The 21,526-nt window shown below is 47.3% G+C and overlaps 1 protein-coding gene across 1 annotated transcript; it reads right to left on the minus strand.

The window, feature by feature from the left end:
• Window positions 1-78: 78 nt before the first annotated feature.
• Window positions 79-21,400, minus strand: jade3 (jade family PHD finger 3). The gene is made up of 12 exons (XM_036545778.1): window positions 21,231-21,400; window positions 10,597-10,665; window positions 10,287-10,346; window positions 9,631-9,713; window positions 8,848-9,005; window positions 8,076-8,266; window positions 7,376-7,587; window positions 6,628-6,795; window positions 6,422-6,538; window positions 5,344-5,802; window positions 4,263-4,380; window positions 79-3,768 (listed from the first exon to the last, which is right to left on the minus strand). Exons 3-12 carry the CDS (start codon window positions 10,333-10,335, stop codon window positions 2,906-2,908), a joined length of 2,418 nt encoding a protein of 805 aa, XP_036401671.1. The 5' UTR covers window positions 10,336-10,346; window positions 10,597-10,665; window positions 21,231-21,400; the 3' UTR covers window positions 79-2,905.
• Window positions 21,401-21,526: the final 126 nt, after the last annotated feature.

Here is a 21,526-nt window from a genome sequence, read left to right on the forward strand (position 1 = left end):
CAACAAGAGGCAAAGGTTTGCATTTCCAAAATTTAATGAAAAAGGTTTCTTAAACAAGAAAAAAAATGTCTTTGTAAATTCATCTCACTGTAATTGGATAACCTTAGTGTAAAACTGAGGTTCCTTGTGTTTTTGCTCTAAAAGAAAGCAAACAGCTTTTTGTTGTGAGTAATGCATTCATATCATTACAATGTCTTCAACTGGCCGCAACAAGATGCAGCGCAATTCAATAACAAGTTCATCTAACAAGTTCATGGAACACATAAATCATATCAATGAACACGTACAGCAATTATACTTCCTTCTGACTTCTAATAATGACATGTTGCACGATGTGCAATAAATAGCCCGGGTAGTGTTCCTTCAAAGACGAATTTACACCAGTAAATAAACTGCAAGTATCGGCGGCAGCAGAAGGAGACTGCTGGTCGACGGCAGTCTTTCAAACTCTCACAGTCCCTTCGCTGTTGGCTCTAGTTCGCAGTTTGTGAGCAAGAGGTGACGTCAAGTCGGACGACTTGCGACAGTAAACAGCGCCTCCCCTCCTCGTCTCGCCGGGGGGGTGGGGGGGGGAAGTAAAGCGTTTCCAGATTATCGGTACAGTACACTGAGCACCGGAGATCAACGGTGTGACCCGCGGGACGGCTCTCCCGCCGGCGATGCCGGCCTTCGCCGTAGGGTTCCTCAACCTTTCACAACCGCTCGTCTTTTTTCAAGGTCCGCGGGCCGCTCGCCGCTGTAGCTTTTTTCTTGGCTCAATTTCGACAGTTGAGTAGCACCATTCACGTAATTAAACCAATTAAAATGTTTGGAGTCGCTTCTTGTGTCGGCGAAAGCGGTAACTGGAAACTACTCCAGAGCCAGGGGACCTACTGTTCAGTGTCATAATATTTAAATGTATCGTTGTATTGACTTAAATACAATAATATGGAAGGTCAAATCGTGGGTCTGCCACAGCCTTGATCTGACCCAGCGTTTAAGAAAAGTGGCACTAGAGGACAGTTTTACAGAGCAAAGCGGTCTTCCCCCGTTCGGATCATTATTTCTGTAAGCCAGAGGAACCTTCTCCGCATTTCACACTTATTTCTTAGCCCGCCACAGTGTTTAAATAGTTTTTCTCCCCACAACTAATGCGGTGGGAAACTGACATGTGGAAAAAAAGTTCATTTATGGTGTTCGAAATGATAACTGAAGTGAACTCCCTCCGCTTATGAATGGGGGGGGGGGTTGTTGTGAGCATGCTCAGAATCTCTGTGAGCAAGTTGCATCTTCTCAGAATGGGCTATCACTCAGGGATATGGGCTCTTTTGTAGACTCCACTCCTTATCAACCCCCTGCTTCAATTCTGGGAACACGCGGTAACTGTACCAGATGAGGGGGGTCAAGACATAGACTACATAAGGACAATTTAAAGACAACTTTCTCAGACAGATAATTATTTGACTTTTATTAGTGTACTTTGGTTATCTGTTCTCAGTGTGCTGGTCACAGCAATGAGCAACTGGTTCCTTAAGAAAATTAAAGGTCTTTTATTTCTTTGTAAAGGGGCAGACCGATGCACCCACCCTCACTCCCCTTCCACCAGCTGCTGCTTTGATCTGTTGTTTCCTGTTCAGTGTGAACTGGGGAAAGCGTAAAGCTCTGGAACTTGAGGGATCACACATGTGGATTCAGTCTAGTGGTAAAAGGACCGGTTTGGACTGAGGCAGTTAAACGAGAGACCTCAGTGTATACTGAGGCGCTTATACTGATGGAGATAACGTCATTAACAGCTAGGACAACCGCTTTTGTTTTGTGTTCGGAGGGGACACCGTCCACAGCCTTCCTGTCACTGAGGTTTACTTTTGGTTATAGACAGTGTTGCCTTAAGGGTGTCCAGATAGCACCACAAGCTCACACATGAAAAACTAGTGCATCAAAAACTGATACCCACATGCTTCCTTAAAAGCTGTACTGAACCCACAAATGACTCTAGCAAAGGAGACAATGCACACAAACAGCCTCTCTCTCCACACCTGTGCGTACTGTTGGAAGAACTGGAAAAACTGTCAAGTGTTCACACGGACTTACATCTTCCTTTAAAAAAAAAAAAAAAAAAAAAAACAAACAGAAGCAACAGGAAAGAAAGCATGCTAAATCTAAGAGTACAAAGGAGACAGCAGACACGGGAATCCAGGTTCTCTAATTTGCCACCTTTTTATCAATGCCTTCAGACCGACTGGCCATAGCTTGTGTAGCTGTCTTTCAGCAAACCCTCCTCCATCTGCTTCGAAGACCTTTTCATAAACACACGGGTCATTTTTCATCAGGGGTCTTTCAAGGCGTCCCCCCCCCCCCCCCTTACAACCTATACAACTGGTGTTTTTCCCCTCAAATAAATATTTACACAACACTGGAAAATGGCAGCTCTATCCTAGATAAGACATGGTGATGGCGTGGATCAAACTCACTTTTAAATGTGGAAACCCAGCTGTGCGCAGATAAAGGCAAACGATTCACACTCTCGTCCCGCTACAGTCCCCTCCCCTTAAAACACAGTGTAATGACAGAGACGGAGACACATGAGGGCGGGGAGCTGGTGGAGCTGTCTGGCAGACACTGTCACTTCGGGGGGGATGAAGGGGGGGGGGGGGTTAATAAACTCAGCAGGAGCGCATCGAGGGGAGAGAGGAGAAGGGGGGCGTCCAGAAATTGGCGGTCGTAGCTGCTCTTCTGGCTCAGGTCCCCGTAGCAGAGAAGCTAAGCTCAGCTCTGCCCTCTCCCCCCCCCTCTCCGGGCAACACGACCGCGGTGCGAGCAGGGGGAGGGCGGAGGGTGAGCATGGCACTTGTGACGGTCTCCACAACAGGAAGTAACAGAGCTCTGAGGGGGGGAAACTCGGGGGAGGCGTCGCTGTGAGGGGTCATCACCTCTGCACGGACGCCCTGGAGCCGGGCGCCAGCTTGCCCCGGCCGCCCCTGCTGTAGTCCCGGCTGGGGCTGCCCTCCTGCAGGCCGCCGCCCCCCGCCGCCCGCCCCTGCCTCCGCCTGCCCTTGGCCTCCGGCTCCGAGTCGCTGAGCTCCAGGTCGGGGCAGTACCCGTCGTTCTCCTGGTAGGACCGGGCCTTGCCCGCCTGCCGCTCGGGCGCCGCCTTGGCCCACGGCCGGTCTTTGGCGGAGCCCTTCCTGGAAGGCTTGTCGCCCCCGCCCCCCCGCAGGTCCTCGGCGGTCCGTACCATGCAGACGGTGGCCTCCTTCAGGGACCGGCCGAAGACGCCGGGGGGCCCGTCCCTGCCCGCCAGCTTGTCGGCCATCTCCTGCTCGCCAGCGGTTTGGCAGGAAGTGTCTCTCTGCGCCGCGGGCTTATCCATGACCCCGTTGGACTTGGGCGGTCGCGCCCGCTGCTGCTCGGGCTTGCCGCTGTTCCCGTTGGGGGAGCGCCCATGGAGGGCGGCGTGGAGCGCCAGCGGCTTGCCCGACGGTTTGACGGGCAGCGGCTGATTGCCGCCAGGCTCCCCCTCCCCACGGGGGCGGCCTGTCCCGGGCAGCAGGCCGTTGGCGTGGTCCTCCCTCCGGCCCCGCCCCGGGTGGTGCTGGGGCTTCCCCTGGGCTGCCCCGCCCCCGCCCCGGTCGAACACGTTGGCGCTGGTGTCGGGGCACAGGGGCCCGTTCCCCGATTTGGAACTGGTCTTCCCATTCCCCAGGATCATTTTAGGCATCTTCAGCTTGAGCGTGATTCGCGGGGGAGGCCGGAACAAGGCGCTCTCCAGTGGATAGGACAGAGGGAGGCCTTCAGAAAGAAGAGATGGAAACATTACATTACATTATTGGCATTTAGCAGCCGCTCTTTTCTAGAGCAACTTACATCAATTACAGGTTTTTACAATGTTATCCATTCATACAGCTGGATATTTACTGAGGCCATTGTGGGTTAAGTACTTTGCCCAAGGGCACAGCAACAGTGCCCCCGCGGGAAATCGAAACGGCTCGTTAGCTACTATGCTACACTGCTGGATATATTAATCCATACTTCTCAATAAAAACAAAGATATCTCCCACCTGCAGCATCTCAAAACAAAACACTAAAACCACTACAAAGTATCACATATCAAGCTTTGCAAACTGCCCTTCAGCGAGGGCAGAAGAAAGATCAGGGCCCAGACAGGGAAAAGCTCACTGTGGTCTATGACTGTAACATGCACTCTTTCCCTGATCGCTCTTCTTATAATCAGGTCCTGCGACTGCCCCCCAACTCCCAGCAGAAGCAGCCACACCCCCAATCACCTGCAGACAGCTCCTGGTTGATGAGCTGCACCTGGAGGTTGAAGATCTGCTCCTGTGCTTTGCTCTGGGACAGTTTGAGTTTCTCCCTTCGACTCACCATGTAGCACAAGTTCCTCACCTGCAGCATGGAGGAGAACACGTGTCAGAGCAAGGTCAACGAGAGAATGAGAGAGAGAGAGAGAAAAAGAGAGAGAGAGAGAGAGAGAGAGAGAGAGAGAGAGAGAGAGAGAGAGAGAGGGAAAGAGAGAGAGAGAGAGAGAGAGAGAGATCGCAGTACAAAACAGCCACCCTGCTCAGCCTTTCAATTCATTTAATGAACAGACATTGTTATCAGGTATGAGCTGTCAAAACACCGGGAGACCAATGATGAGATGTTCTTTTTGGGGGTTCTGGAGGTGCTACGAATGGGACAATTAAGGTGGATAACAAGGAGACAGAACAAAATGGCAGAGAAGAAAGAGTAAATGGTCAATGTTTGGGCACTAGTTGTGTTTATGAAGATCCATCCAAATTCTGCAGATGTTTAAGTGAACTTAGACGGTACAAAAGTCAATATATTAAAGGACTGAAACCTACAGGTCATGCAGGCTGTATCATTTCTGCTTACAAGACTCATGAGTTCATATAGCTAGTAGGGATCTGACAATACACTGATATGTATCAATGGATTGATACAAAAGCAATGATACAGCTGTACTGATGCTGTGTGCAACAGCTGATCCATACCATTTATTTATAAGAATGTGGCAAAATAGAAAACTAGGGCACTTGTGACAATCCTACACTCTTTAATACACAACAAACACGGTTATCTTTGAACATTGAGTGTTATTTCAGTGGCCTCCTCAAAAGTATACAATAATTTAAAGTCTATGTCGAATGATACTGTACTGAAACGTAACAAACCATACTGAAGTGAATTCGTATATGCATTCCGATGTATGGTATCATTGCTTAGGTAATGACGTCGTGTCGTAACATTGTTAAGCCAGTGGTTTACACCCTGGGTAGCTAGCCCTCTCCATCGTGGGTCACGGCTGTGGTCTCCGTGACAGCGGTCGCCGCGGCGCGCGGTACCCACCCTCTCCAGGTCCTGGCGCAGGTGCATGAACATGCGCATGCGGGTGTGCACGCTGTCCTCCTTGGGCTGCAGCAGCAGGTTCTCCTCGCCCTCCTTGGGCGGCAGCAGGGGCTTGTTGAAGCTGCTCTTGCGCTTGAGCTTCCAGTACTGGAAGACGAAGTCCAGCACGTACTGGGGGAGGCCCATGTCCTGGGCCAGCTCCTCCGGCCGCACCAGCATGTAGAACTCCTCCTCCAGCTCCTTCAGCTTCTGCGCCCGCAGGCCCACCTTCTCCGTGTCGGAGGGGGCCTTGTGGCGGGCGGGGCTGAGGCCCGGGTCACCCGCCTTGGGCTTGCTGTGCTTCAGGCAGTAGGACTTGAACTTGACCTCGTCGCCCTCGTCCAGGATGGTCTTCATCTCCAGGCAGTGCTCGAAAGCGCAGGTCACGTGGAAGGGGATGGTGCAACTCTTCACTGAACACTGTGGGGGGGGGGGGGGGGGGACATCACTGCCATGTGACCACACTCACAATCTCAACACCACAGGATAAACACACTCCCAGCCACAGCACCACAGTATAACCGCACCCCCAATCACAGCACCACAATATAACCGCACTCCCAATCACAAAAGCACAGTATAACCGCACTTCCAATCACAGCACCACAGTATAACCGCACCCCCAATCACAGCACCACAGTATAACCGCACTCCCAATCACAAAAGCACAGTATAACCGCACTCCCAATCACAAAAGCACAGTATAACCGCACTCCCAATCACAGCACCACAGTATAACCGCACTCCCAATCACAAAAGCACAGTATAACCGCACTCCCAATCACAAAAGCACAGTATAACCGCACTCCCAATCACAGCACCACAGTATAACTGCACTCCCAATCACAGCACCACAGTATAACCGCACTCCCAATCACAAAAGCACAGTATAACCGCACTCCCAATCACAGCACCACAGTATAACTGCACTCCCAATCACAGCACCACAGTATAACCGCACTCCCAATCACAAAAGCACAGTATAACCAGAAAAGTAATGAAAAGCAGTGTTCATTCTTTACTGTGCGCTCTCTCTCACCTGGATGCAGGCGCCCGTCTTCAGCTTGCAGAGGCTGCAAATGAGGGACCAGCGGCTGGGCGGGATGTGGGACACCTTGGTGATGGGCTCCATCCTCTCCGGGCAGGCGATGCTCACCTGCGGCGGCACAAGGAGGTCAGGGCGCGTGGCCCGGCGCAGCGCACCGAGGCCCGGCGCACGGGCGAGGCGGGCGAGAGGGTCCTTACCTCCGGGATCCAGAGGGCGCAGCTGACGTGCGCCCACTTGGTGCCCGCCCGCGTGGCCTTCATGGCGCCGCCCTTCTTGGGGCAGAGCAGGCACTGAGGGTCGATGCCCAGCACACACGTCCTGCACAGCCAGTTTCCATCGGGCACCTTCACAATGCCGTAGCAGGCCTGCGGGCAGCACAGCACGCCGGGTTACAGCTACTAACGGGGGAGCCACATTTTATATATGTACACACACACGAGAGAAATACTTTTCAAATTCTTGGTTCAAAAAGGAAGACGGGTGTACACACAATACAAACACGCACTTAGGCCAGTTAGCCTTTGTCATATAGGGGTTATTTTAATGCTCATATAATGCAAAAAGTGCAAAATTAGAACAAAAATCAATACAAATAAAGACCATTTGAATCTTACAGCTGAACTTCAAGTGTCAAAGTTATCTACCACCCGAAGCTAAAGCAGCTGAAGCTAAAGTAGTCAAAACTACTGTATCTGAAGCTAAAGCAATCAAAAGTAGCTGAAGCTAAAGCAGTCAAAGCAAATGTAGCCAAAGCTAAAGTGGCCAAATCTAAAGTATTCAAATGTCATGCAGTCAGAGCTAAAGTATCTACAGCTAAAGTAGCTGAAGCTCCCAAGGACGAGACAGCCCCACTCCACCACAGCAGAATCCTCTGAAGTGACACAACACCCTTCCAGAATCTTCCGCCCCAGCCCTCCCGGTGCACGCTGGGAGCCGCCTCCTCACCTGGTGCACGCAGATGTTGCACTTGTCGCAGAAGACCATGTCGTTGCCCTCCTCGCTGTCGGGCGAGCGGCACACGTCACAGATCACGTCCTCGTCATACTCGATGCCCAGCCCCTCCTCCGTCTCGATGGCGTGGTTCATGTTGTCGTGGCACTGCCGCTCCAGGGCCTCCATCACACGCTCCATGGTCAGCTCGTCCACCGGGGCCTCCCCTGAGAGAGAGAGACACACACACGCGCGCACACACACACACAGAGCCGGGTCACGCGACAGTCACTGGCGCTGGCCTTGCTACTCAGACAGCGGCCTACACGTCTCTGCTGGTGTTCCACACCCTCAAATTACGTAATTTCTTAAAAAAAACTTTATGAACTCCTGCAAAAAATACTCCAATGGAGTCCTAACTTTTGTCTGACCATATTTGTCTATGGAAGAATGCAGAACATATTTCTCATCTAGTGTCATCCTCCTGTTGTCTATATTTAGTGTTAAACATATTTTTCTGTGGTAATAAGTTGAATGTAAAACACAATGAATTGCAGAGATCGCTCCCATAGTTAGGAGACAGCATGTTCTTTCTTTACAGAGATCTTTGGTTTACCCTTTTCCCATAGCTGTTAGAGGGCGTGTTCTTTCCTTAGAGATCACTGGTCTACCAACCTCCCATTGCTGGGAGACAGCGTGTTCTCCTCTGGCTTACCCATCTCTCCCAGCTCGGCGTTGAGCTCCTGCAGCCAGTGCAGGTCCATGTCGTCCAGGTCGTAGCGGCACATGGCCTCGGCCAGCTCCAGGATGTTGACGTAGCCGGGCTCCGTGGGCTCCTGGGCCCAGCACTGGATGTACTTCCTCTGCCGGCTGAACAGGTTCTCCTTGGGCTTCTCCGCGATGACCCTGTGCACATCAAGATGCTTCATGTGATGAAGTTACGACACGCGCACACAAGACCGCACACGCAGAGAGCTATGCACCCATACGCTCATACACAGAAAGACATACGGTAAAGCAGAGGCAGAGACTGTCCAACCCTGTAACAAGCTTACTGTCATGTAGATAGTGACACATCCAAGGAGTAAACCTCAAGAAGCACATGTGAGCTGGTGCTAAACATAGCCACACACCACCTTCCGTGCATAGCTGAAGCGGACTGGGCCCTCTGCTCGCTAGTTTTCTGGCAGGCTGATTTTGTTATAGGCAGTGCTGCATTTGTTTTACAGCTTTCGTTTTGTTCTGTAGTCATAAAGTGGGATGTTATTGTCAGAGCTTACATTCCTCCCCCCGACCCTTCATCACCAGCAGGCTTGTATCACCACGACACCACTCTGTATTCATGCAGGGGTGCAGGGAATGCAACCGCTACTTTTCCACACTACAAGTCCCATAATGCACCAGGAGCGCCGAGAGAGGATAGACTTCATTGGCAGGCTAAAATTTGTTCACGCTGTTGTTCTGAAGGCACGAGGCCGGGCGCTCACCTGAGAGACGGCTTGGGGATGGTGTCCGGGCTTGCAGGCACCTGCACGCCCTTCTCCCACTCCTGCCTCCAGGTGTCAGCCAGGAGGTAGTAATCCTCCGGAGACACATGGTGGGAGTCCGGCAGCTTCATGGCACTGATCAGGTCTTTTCGGAACACCTGTTGGAAGGGAAATCATCCTGAGCCTCATCATTTATCATTGAACCTCCTCTTGTACCTACTGTGGCAATTAACAGACATGTTATGTAATGGTAACTACTACTGGACTGTGACACTTGTGTTTTACTGTGGTCTCTGCATTTAGCCCAACCTTCTTGTATGTACTTTTCTAAGTGACTCTGGATACGACCGCCTGCTAAATGACTAAACGTACTGCAATGTAATGAGCATCTCCTGTCTGGGAAGACTGAGAATGGCTTTGATGTGTACAGGCAAGAATTCCAACGCCCTCTAACTGACCATCACTGTTCATGGGGCGTATGTTCTAGAGTCCCCCAGTAATGGGCAACCACCTGAATACTGTACGCACAACAGACGCTCGTACAGAAGGAGGTGTGCTCCTGACACACACCAGACCCACACATTTAACGTAATGGAACAATGCAAAAAAAGGAGTGATTAGTATGTACACGTGTAACAGTGCTGTAGCATGCACGGGGCACTGCCCGCGCGGCTGCAAAAAAAACGGAAAGCACGAATGGCCACAGCCTGCAGCATTCGTGCCATTTTCCTCTCAGCACAGAAATTCCTCCTGTCTGTTTCCAAGCCCCAAGGGTCCTCCTACCTCTGCAGGTTTCTTTGGCATGGTGGTGGGGGTTTCAGCTTGGCCACCATACTTGTTGGAGGAGCAGAAGGAGGTTGAGGGACCTGATACGGACAGAGGAGAAACAGGTAGAGAAGCTATTTAAGCCCCAACTTCAGCGGTCACTATAAACTCATTGCACAGACTTCTGCATAGTTTGTTTTCATGGCAAAGGACATTGGGCCTGGGCAAGTGATGGCGTGCTAGTGATCAATGAGTTGCATTGCAGTGACAGTGAGCTTCACTTCAGTGAGCTAAAGCTATATGGCACACACTATGGCACATGCTTTTTATGAGCATTTCAGCAGTAGTAGTGCTTTATTCACCCTTGAATGGCACACAAGGTTTTGCTGACCTGCCACAGTCCGGCCACAGACAGTACAGGCTGACAACTTCCATCATATTTATGTGAGTTAACTTGGTTCAGTTTATCCCAGTAAATCACCCACAGCTGGTGTGGGGGCTGTTGCTGGTGGGGGCTACCTAGAAGGGGCAGCCCCCACCAGCTTGAACAAGAGACACACAACAAAGCCCTCATAAGCAATGCAAGCACAGCTAGCATCTGCCAAGGGTACGTGTTTTATCTTGTTAGCGGTGGCTGAGGAGGCCTTGGGGCCCAGGCGCCGTGCTCTACTCACTCTCATTGTCTGAACTGTCACTGCTGCTTGTAGACCTGAGGCGTTTCATCCTGAAGTATCCTGCAGAGGGGGGGGAAGAACAGGCACCTCAGGAGCGAGGCATGCTGGGAACGAGGCAGGGCATCACACAAAGCACTCAGAGAGCCCTTTTCCCTCTTCCGATTCCACACAGGGAAACTCCGCCGACAGACATCTGGAGCTCATCAGCACACATTATAGGAAACCGCATGACGGCGAGGGGAAGTCCCGGTCTGAATGGGCCTCCTCTCAGATCAGATTTAAACAGCAAATACACTCCTTCAGTACTCACCATAAATCCAAAGTTGAAGAGCATGCTAGTGTATACGTCTGCTGTGCTAGTTATGTCCCCCACTCATCCCTGTAAAAAAAAAAAAAAAAAAGAGAGAAAGAGAATAAGGCAACAGCCTGAGGTGAAGAAAAGGCAAAGTAAACATCCAGCTAATCAGCTAGCATTAGCGTAGCAGGAGCCTTCTCTGAAAACTTGCCAGTGATGTACTGAGCTCCTGTGACTGGCTGGGTGGTTTCATTATGTAAATATTAGCTTTCCCCAATGAGAGTCCCCTTGAGTGAGCCCTGAGAACACAATGTATAAACAAACAAGGCAGCTTTAAGTTAACGGCATTGCTAATGGTTACACGGCCGGAGCCATATAGTCCTCCAGCTCCACACTGCAGTCGCATAGTGGTGGTATGAATCACGCCTACAGATGCACTGCCCTGCCCATACACTGGCTTCTGCCGTTCTCCGTCTTACTCCTCGTCAGGACTCAAGGACCCAGCAGCCCCCAGGGATGCCACTGCTCACCCAGACAGGAAGAACCACAAAAACCCACTAGAGATGCCACTGTTCACACAGACAGGAAATACCCAGCCACTTCCCTAGGAAACCACTGTTCACAGACAGGAAGTACCAAGCCACTCCCCTAGAGAAGGCACTGTTCACAAAGACAGGAAGTACCCAGCACCCACCTAGAGAAGTCACTGTTCACACAGAGAGGAAGTACCCAGCAGCCCCCCATTAGAGGCCACTGTTCACACAACCTGGAAGTACCCGGCGGGCATACAGAGAAGCCACTTTTCACAGACAGAAAGTACCCAGCAGGGCTTAAAGAGATGCCACTGTTCACACAGGAAGTGCCTCACACTACCCACAAGGCCTGAGAGGAATGAGGCGCATAGTTTTACATTTCACATACACTGCAGTCATCTGGCTAACGTTGTAGGCCTGGTCTCCACTTACTGTCACATCTGTCACCGTTACTCCATACCTTAAATCAAAAATTAATACTTAGATGTTGCAGGATATATGACGTGTACCTGTCCCTAACTGTGTCCTGTACTCAGAACTTGATCCTTCCGCAGTTGATAACTAAAGCTAGTATTACTACCAGATTAAGCTTTTCTTTACAGTGATAGAGGAATACAAAACTGTCAAAAAAATAAATAAATAAATAAAAAACTGTCCAACCACATGATGACACCACAAACAATGTAGAAATATTTGTATCGACATGTGGCTGTGTGGAGATGATTTCAGCACTTACAAAGTGAGTGAAAAGCAGGGCTTCCTCTTTCAGCAAGTCACCAGGTTCTGCCTCAGTTTTGTTAAGGGTTTCCACTACAGCTCGAAGCGACACTGTCATTATCATCCACAACCACACAGGGGCTGGGATAGCTGTGCACTGGGATGACTCCTCTGTTCAGAAAAGTTAAAAAAACGTGAAAAGGTAGACCGCTTAAATGGTGAAAAAGAAACTACAGAGCCACTTCCGATGACTACAACAATGACGACAGAACCGCTCAGGTCATCTTCAGTCAGCTGACAGCAACAGCACAGAAAAGCCGAATTAGCCAAACACAGACGCGATTCCACGCCACTACTCAGTGCTGTGGGAGTTACAGAAAATTGCCCAAGATGCACTGACAAATGCCCATAGAAATGGAATCTCACTGCAGCGTGACAGACAGTGACTCAGGCAGGGGAACACACACACACACACACACAACCTCACGGAGGCTCCCATGCCTTTTGATAACTTTACACATTTTCATATACTTGCTTATCTGACTCCCCTGTCCAGATCAACCTGAATTTCATCCATTAACACAGCTGGATCATTACTGAAGGTTAATTCAGGTTAAGTACCTACCTATGAGCACAGCAGCAGTGTTCCACCTGGGAATCGCACCAGTGACCTCTGGGTTACAGCCCTGTCCCCCCCACCACTGAGCCACACTGCTGCCATCTGTACCTATCCAACCTTTACCCAGAGGGCATGCTGTGACACAGAGACACAGGAAGCGAGGAGCTGTCATAGGCCTGTCAGGAAGGCATCCCCGGTGACTGCGCCGTCACGTCTGGCCCTGCGTGAGTCACGCACGAACAGTGGGCGTGCCCGGGAACAGTCCGGTCTGGCGCGCTTCCTGGTGCTCCTGAGGAGAGCACAGCAGAGGCCTCACGTTTCCACAGACAGGGCCATGAGGATAATTAAATAACCAGGAGAGCGGAGCTCACAGCGAGCAGAATGCATCCGTGACACATGCTCACAGCCCTTCCTCATCTCCGCGGTATGAGGCGTGCTCCTATACGAGCACCCCTCCTACTCCCAGGCAGGGCCCTGGACCACAACCATAACCTTAAATTACCCCGACTGGCAGAGAAACACACCGACAGCAGCCTTTCAATGCAAATCTACTGGCAGGGCATTTCATTCACAGGCACAGCCCCAAGCGTCAAATTCTCCTTTTAATAGAGAGGAGGGTCCGAAATTAACTTCTTGGTCCACCAGCAAGGGTGTCTTATAGCTGTAAAAATACACCAGCCAGATGAACTTTTCACTAGCCAAAATAATTTACAGCGTTTTAAAAATACTAGAATTACACAGAGCTGTTGTGTAACACCAAAATTGTTATTTATTTCAACTTACATTAAATTCAGATTCACAATCCAGGTAATGACAAATTTAATTGAAACCAAGCATTTCAATTTGAATTTTTTCATTGGACAACTCATCAAACAGTAAACAGAAAACCACAGATGGATGAACAAGTCGGGGTATTATTGTGGGTCACCTCTCCACGAGATTCTCACATTACAACTGACATTTTCCTCATTCAATGAACAACACGTTTCATTTCTGTTAGTGCTCCACAATGGCATGCCTTTCCTTTCATCCCATCTACAAAAAGGGAGTTATAAGCTCTTCCTGTCATTTGAGTTGCTGATCCCTGGGCACAGAGAAGACATAACTAGCTGTGTGCAAGTCCCTATCATCAAGCACATACAGAGCTAAAGAGCTGCTGTATGATGTTGGAAGTACTACTGGGGGTTTTACTGAACTGAGGGGCATGGACAAAAGTAACATGTTATCAGGTTGGTCCACCACATCCCATAGCATTGAAGAGAGCAGATTTGGAACAGAAGCTGCAAAGAACAGAGTCAATCAGTACGTTGGTTGCTAAGGTCTGCTACATCTACCCATGCACACTCAACCAATGGTGTGTTAGAATCATCTTAGAATGGCCCACCATGTTATTGGATATATATTTTGGACATTAAAATGCAGAAATAAATTAACATTTATTTATTTGTTCCTTTCTTATTTATTTATTGCCAACATATATTAATTTATTTCTTGTCAACATTTTTTATATTTTTAATGTCAGCTTTAGTCCACCATAACTAACAGACAGACAGTGATGTACCCACACTAATCAAACAGAGTTTGCAAGATACTCAAGGGAAGACTAGTTCTACTACAATGTGGTATTGCCTGAAGATAAACATTTACTGTTGCTACAGTCACTGCACTTCCCCTATATGTTGCTAGCAGTAAATTCCTCCTTTTGAGTCAGCAGCTTCTAAAAAGCAACATGTTATAAACTGCAACCACTGTGACAGTCTGCTTTGCATGTGGTTGCACGTTCTGCTTGCATGCTGCAAAACTAGAAGTTAAGTAACTATTTTTGAGCAAAGGCAGGAAGATATACAATTTTGCATACAGGTTCAATGATCTCTCAGTGAGACTGGTGTACACCCTCTGTCAGGATGAAATGGCAGAGGGGATGCCACCAGATTTACGATGCATTCCGGGAAATGGAGTCACAGAGGGAAAAAAATGAGAGAACACATTCGGCTTCCAATAAAATTTTAGTTGGACGTCTGTACTTTCTTTGAAGGGTCAAACGGAAAACACAAAAAAACTATTGGTGCTGCAGTGAGTTATAAATCAGGTGTGCACATCCATTCATGCACTAGAGTGTACGGTGGCATGTTTGTGGAAGGAAATGGAGGTTTCTTTCATGGTGAAACCAGTTCTTGGCTTTGCAATATGCAAACCTACTCAACTGAAATGGAAGGAACAATACACTTCCACTTAAGCTTTACCTTCAAATACTATAAATTAGGGATGCACGGTGATATTGACACGATATATATCACTGTCGGCATCGGCAATCGGCCAAAATGAATTTTGAAAATATCGGCATATCAAATATTGGCAAAAATCCAATATCGTGCATCCCTTCTATAAATGGATAATGCATACGGTGTCTCATACTTCTTTGTCTCTGTTTGTGAGAGGAATCAGGTGACTGGTCATTCAGATCATACATTCATTTGTGGTTGGACGAAGGCCACACTAAAAAGGCTGGGTCCACTTGGGGCCCGCATTATGTGAAGCTGAATGGAGTCCTTGCAGGTGCAGGTGGCTGCCTAGGACTCAGTGTGGTCAGGGTACAGTCACGCAGTGTTTGGTAAAAGTGGGCATGTTTACGGAGTGAAAATAAAGGAAAGAGGAGCCTGGTAGGACGTTAAGTAAACTGTGTGATCTCCCACAAACACAACTGATACATAAAGCAAACACTGAAAGTGTCCTGCCAAACACAAGCATCATTCCCTGCTTGGGAAAAGGAATGAGAACTTCACTTTGTTGGATTTGCAATGGGGTCTTTTCTGTGTGCTTACCTGCTAGCTATAAGTCGATAAAATGGCACAACACAGATGAACAGAACAGGCCGTTACCTGTTAAACAATGCAGGACACCAAAATGCATTGAGTTGGACCACATTTCCTTCTACACGCATACTAGTAACTAACAATGTGCAAAAGATACACACTTCAGAATTCCTGTCCATCTATCATTTATATCAATATTCCTTTTAGAGCTAATGTCTGAAAGCACTCTAACTGTTGGACTACTGTTCTTGTAAAGCATGAAAGTTAAGAGTTAAGAGGGTTAAGTGCTAGGAATTTCAGACAAGCATGCAAATGCATAAATTCAAATGACAGCCACATCTTCCTGTTGCTGCAGAATAGCTAGTCTTACAGACACTATCAGGCCAGGGAAAGCCCTGGAGGGCCAGAGTCCTGCAGGTTTTACTGGGATTTTTATTAAGTGACTGATTTACACATGAAACACCAAATGAGCCAACTTCCTGTCCAAGTGATGATTTGGGAACAATGAAAACCAGCGGTGGCTGCTGTCCTCCACAACTCTAAAGGTCTACGCCCATTTTCAGTGATCCAGGACAAGGCTAAGGGCATGGAGGGGGTGGCGGGGCACAGCTGGAGGGGCCGGTGCAGAGCCTCAAAAGCACCTATGTTTACTAGGGGCACATTTATCTATTAGCCCTGTACTGGAATTGATCAATAAAAGTGAGTCAAATTTAATCTCCCCAATGGAGCTTCCAATCAGTGGTAACTTAGCTTGTGTGAAAACAAGCTAGTAAGGTATAAGCTGTCAGGCCCTTTCACAAAGTGTCTGAAGATGACAACAAAACTATGTTTGTAACATATGCAAAGCACAAGTCCCTTGTGGAGGATGTAAAACAAATTTAACACAATTTTAACACGTTCTTTTGTTCTGGAAGTCGCTCAGGATAAGAGCGTCTGCTACATGAATGTAATGTAAATGTAACACTATGATTCCACATGCCAAGAGAGTGGGTAATTACCAGGAAATATCATTATATTCACTCAAAAAAAGATGACAGGAAGACGCACACCACTGAATGAGTTGTGTGAGCTGTGTTTGTACGCATATACAAATCTTGAATTAAAGTACTGGTATCAGTATTGGTCGATATGGTTGTAAAAAATCGGCAACTGCCATCAGCCATTAAAATTCAGATTGGTATACCCCTGACATACCAGTTAATTTAGAATTACATTTTACACCTACATTTTTGTTACAAGTACATTACAAAATTACATACAGCATCCTCATTACGGTCAAGAAGGGTAACTGTCCACCACAGCGGCTGGGACACCGCACAGTAGACCCTGCCTTGTATTACCCAGTTTCACAGAACCCAACACCCCGGCACTTTGAAAAGCGCTTCCGTCTGTCCGGTCAGATAAAAACCACAGTAGGAAATTACTATATTAATCTCTCCTCATGTTTTGATCCTCTAACAATAATTCAGTTCCTGTCAAAAACGTGTTTAAACAATACAGCTGGCTGCTGAATACGTCTTCTGGGTGTCCCTGCCGAGCTCTCTGGGAACACTTATGTCAACTGTTAACACAAGCTGAGACATGTTCAGCCCCTGCTTTCAGGACAGCACTGTGCCGCCCCAGAGAAGTGTTCCAGAACAGAAAGCAGATAAACCGTACATGTCTCAGTTCAACTGAAGTGCCAATTTTTGCAATCAATGGACTGCTTTACATTTTAATACAGTTCCATGAACACCGTCTTGGATTATGAGAGACTTGGATTATGAATTTTTATTAAAGAAAGCAATGATTTTAGAGTTAAAAAAATAAAGATTTTACATATATGACATAATCTAAAAGCACAAATGAATTACCAGGATTATTGTTGAAATCTGGAATTACCACTAATGTGTTATTTCATTCAGAGTATGACTTCTTACTCAAACTGGCAGACAAGGACTGTTTCAAGCACTACAGACTGAATTTATCCATCTTTGCCTTCAGACTCGTGGCGAGGTCATTTCCCCAAGCAGGGGCCTAGCTGAGCTGAAGTGCCTGTTCACAGCAGCACTCAAACAAACAGGGTTAACATACGACACTGACAAATGCTCTCACTCTGACTCGGCCCAGTCTTGTGGCTTACTCTAAGTCCCAAAATGAGGTCAGATCTCCCCTTCTACTGTCAACAGCAACAGAAACAGGTCACAGTTGCTGCCACTCTGTGTCACCCCTGACATACATTTTTCTACAAAGACACCAGGCTAAGACACCTTTTTTTTTTATTCTGCGTGTCATGACAAGACAAGAAGACACAAAATCAACAATTGAGTACAACTCAGCCGGTGAGGACTGCACTTCATGCATGCCTTTGTTAGTGGATGAAATGGGGATATAACATTTGAGATTAGTGAAGACTTAAGGCAGACAACTGGAAATCATATGCGCCAAAGAAATAAGTAAACAGCATAAAATATTATTTGATTAATACTACAAAGCCTTTCATTTTGAAGAATGTGCTGGAGAATCACTAAGCAAACTTGTCTTTGAAAAAAATACATTTTGCCTTGACTGTTACAAAAACTAAAAACTGGTCGCTAAGCAGATTGTTTCTTCTTGGCAGTTGTTACTGAAACACCTGAAGGAGTCCTGATCTGGACATCTTGTCCTGTGTGAAAATGTTTTTCTATGCTGAGGATCGATCAGACCTACAACAGTAAATAAGATAAGATACAAATGGAATAAGTATGGAAGACCTACACCTTCAGCAAACAAGCCGCAAGTGATGAGGGACACCCTCTAGACTGCCCTGCCAGAGTAAACCCAGTCATTCCAAGGAAGTCAAGGAACAGGCCTGTGTCCACTCTAACTAGGTTATGAGTGACCAGGAAGACAATTAACTGGTACTTTCCTTTAATAGAGTCATAGATTGGTCAGAATGTTGGGGCCTATAACTACCAAAGGCACACTCGAGATACAGGAAGGGATTGCTCTTAAGACACATAACATGAGAGTGAAGAATTGGTTTTATTTAGGTTCAGACCGGCAAACAGCAAGAAAAAAAATATCAACTCCACATATAGTTTCACTCCTGGTTTAGATGGACACAGATGTTTTTCCTCTGGAATCAGACACAGACAGTATACAGCGCTGTGATTAACAAACACTAAAGCCTGAGCTGGAAGGGTCCGACTCTGAATCCCGGGTGGAAACATGCTCCTTTAAGCAAGGAGCCAGCATGTGACAATAGGCTAAGCAACACACAATGTAAAATTGCAAGCTTTACCACCTGGAGAAGAATGCCTGCTAAGTAATGATAATATGTGATGATCACACTGCAAAAGGCCAGGAATTGTTCTCTGTGGGGGGCTGCAGTGGGCTTCCCCCCTTTCTGCCTGGTATATGAATGAGCTGAAGAAAGTATTTAGCCAAAATGATTTGATACAATGCAGATTTTACATACACTCCAAAACAACATTTAATCTGAATTGTTTATGATACCTCTGAATTTGTGCCAATACAGAAGCGATAGCCTATTAACTGGGGTATCAGCTGCTGAGTGTGGTACATCTAGCATCAGTTTATATCGGTCCACCATTAATTGGTTTTAAATGTTATTAAATCTTTTAAAACCTAGAGACATATGGGGGTTTGTGCTGGGTCTCTTAAATTATTTGTGAAAGTGACAGGAACCCCTCAGAGCGAGCACTGGATTGAACCACAACTGCAAGTGTATTTATTTTAAATGTGCTGCACACCTTCCAGAATCACAATTTTCAACCCTTCCATACCGAGTATCTGAATTTACTTGCCAAAAATAGACCCGGTGGATGGAATGTTCCCGCCATGGGTTTCTCAGGCAGAAAAAGAGAACCCACTTTTCTTATGAATAGCTACTTGTTTTTTTTTTCTCTTCTACATGAACCTACTTCGTGGGGAACCTGCTCAAACTCATAAACTTCACATGTCCTAACCTTATGGGAATGAAATGTATTTTATATAGCATAGTGAGAATGTTATCATTCAGTTTCTATTATTGTTGTTTTCCTGACACCCCCAAGCAAATACTTTTATAGGGTGCTGTAATGGCTGTTCACTAGACCGTCTATGCCGTGATACCTCATAGATGGCATCAACGTGAACCTATGGCCAAAGGCTTGATTCTGTCGCAAGCACCAAAATGAACAGGCCGGACAGCCATGCACCGCAGCCTGCCTGAGCCACCTAATGGTAGCGGTGTGGATGAGGGAATGCCTTCTCCCCCGTTTGCCTCTGGGCAAAAAACAACAATCAATTATTGGGTAGCTCTGTGGGAGTTTGTGGGCCTCTTAAATAGCAGGCAGGAGTCCTGTATGCCTCACTGAAAGCGGCTTGGGGGAGTCGGTGGAAACTCGGTATACAAGGGAAGCCTCAGTCAAGGCCACGGAGAGGGGTTAGCCTTTTCGGCTGGCCTGTCGCGGGGGGGGGGGGGGGGGACCCTCCACGCGAACAACTTAATAAACACCAATAAACAAGTTCAGACCCTGACCAGTTCGATTCACTTTAAAGGGAGAAATGCATTCCACTTGACAGAAGGGTAGAAAGCTAAAATTTCACCCCACCTTGGAGTCGGACCGCAGGATAACAAGCGAAAAAAAATGACCTGGTCTCGCCCATGCTGTGACCTCATTGCTGAGTTCCAGAGAGAGTGGAAAAAACCTACACGCACTGAAAAGTAATTAATCTAACTTAACCAGCTAAAAGCATGCTTAGAGAATCGCGGTGTTTATACCCTTCATAGTTAAATAAAGACTTTAATCACGCCTTCGTTTCTGGGTCGTTTATATCAATTTCAGATCGTATTTTGGCTAACTGCTTTTGCAGGAACAAACACTTCACATTTGTGTCAAAAATGGCCTTACTGAACAACAAAAATGTGTTTGAGATCACTTCGTGTTCAGCTGCCAGCTAGCAAGCTATTGCATGGACAGAGACTCATTTCTGGAGGGAAAGTGCAAACCCTTGTGACCACCTACTTTTAGTTTCTGACTAACGTTAGCTAGCTAGCTATCAAGCAAGCTGAATGTGTCTGAAACACCGTCTATCTATGTGAGCGTGTAATATTTTAACTTCACACACGATCAGTACTTTTGGGGATAACGCAATATAGTTTTAGTGACAAGGCCAAAGACTGTGGAGATATGTGGAGTCGAAATGAAGAACGAAAACTCGTATGTTTATGAACAACTAGTAATCTAACACGTCACTACGCGCGATGACAGCTGAAAGTACAAGTTTTATAATCGATAACAGAACACCGAGAGCGAAGCACAAATAAATGCACGGCATTTATATACCGATCGGAAGTTTGAGAATATCTGATAGAGGTACACCTCTGCATAGTTATGCAGTTTACTCGCAAGATACCTTGCTATTTCGGTCCCATCAAGACATAGCTTTCCTGGTTTGCTAATGGCTTCATACTGACCAAAGAGCTAGCAGTAATGTGCGCGTTAGAGCCAGACCTGCAATAACACTGTCCGCCTATCAATGGGGAAATGTCATAACAAACGACTAGTAATCCCTGAAATACGGAAAGCGCCCGGGTCCACCATTACAAAATGCGTCTCTTTCTCTCCAGGGATTTACTGTTGGCCTTGGCGCCAAACTCTATTCTCCCCTGCTGCATGACGATGAATACGACACAATGTGGCTGAAATCAAACAAGGGCGCCACCTCCACTCATGGCAAAATAACACTTCCTCAAGCACTCAACGTTAGCTATTCTCACCTCCCTGCCGATATCAACAGATTTCAGACGTGATCACAGCCTATGTAAACAGCTAGGTACCCTTCTCTCGTCCATATTTGATATGGCACCGAAATTCCCTTCTGGGAAAGAGCAGGGTTGAGGCAAGCAGGCCCCGCTGCCTGGATAAGCCATTCGGGGCTAGCCTTGGCACACACAGCCCTCTGAAGACACGAGCAGTATTGTTCATGCAGCGATCTTACCTTGGATCCGAAATGGAGGATAGCAGCTGATTAGGACTTGTGGAGGCCCTCGTAAACTCTTCACATACACACGCTTGTGATTCAGAGCAATATCGTGCGTTTTTCTCAAATTATTCTTTCATTCCACTATTACCCTGCGCTGCAATCTCTTCCACCATAGCACAACAGCTCTATTGTACTACCAGTACCTCCGGGTCCTAGACTCCGCCTTTTCCTCCCTGTTTTGCTGTTTTGCTTTTGCCTGCTGACTGGAGTTATTTTTTTCAATCAACTTTATTTATAGTGTTTTAATTCGA

Source organism: Megalops cyprinoides, chromosome 14 (assembly GCF_013368585.1).
Source record: "Megalops cyprinoides isolate fMegCyp1 chromosome 14, fMegCyp1.pri, whole genome shotgun sequence".
Taxonomy (NCBI): Eukaryota; Metazoa; Chordata; class Actinopteri; order Elopiformes; family Megalopidae; genus Megalops; species Megalops cyprinoides.

What these genes read in the sequence shown, in the direction of transcription:
- jade3 (XM_036545778.1), bottom strand. Translation starts at nt 10,335, where the DNA reads ATGAAACGCCTCAGGTCTACAAGCAGCAGTGACAGTTCAGACAATGAG. An exon ending in TGCCAAAGAAACCTGCAGAG is followed by an intron (nt 9,006 to 9,630) that starts GTAGGAGGACCC and finishes CCCTTCCAACAG; the next exon opens with GTGTTCCGAAAAGACCTGAT. An exon ending in TGCGCCAGGACCTGGAGAGG is followed by an intron (nt 4,381 to 5,343) that starts GTGGGTACCGCG and finishes TCCATGCTGCAG; the next exon opens with GTGAGGAACTTGTGCTACAT.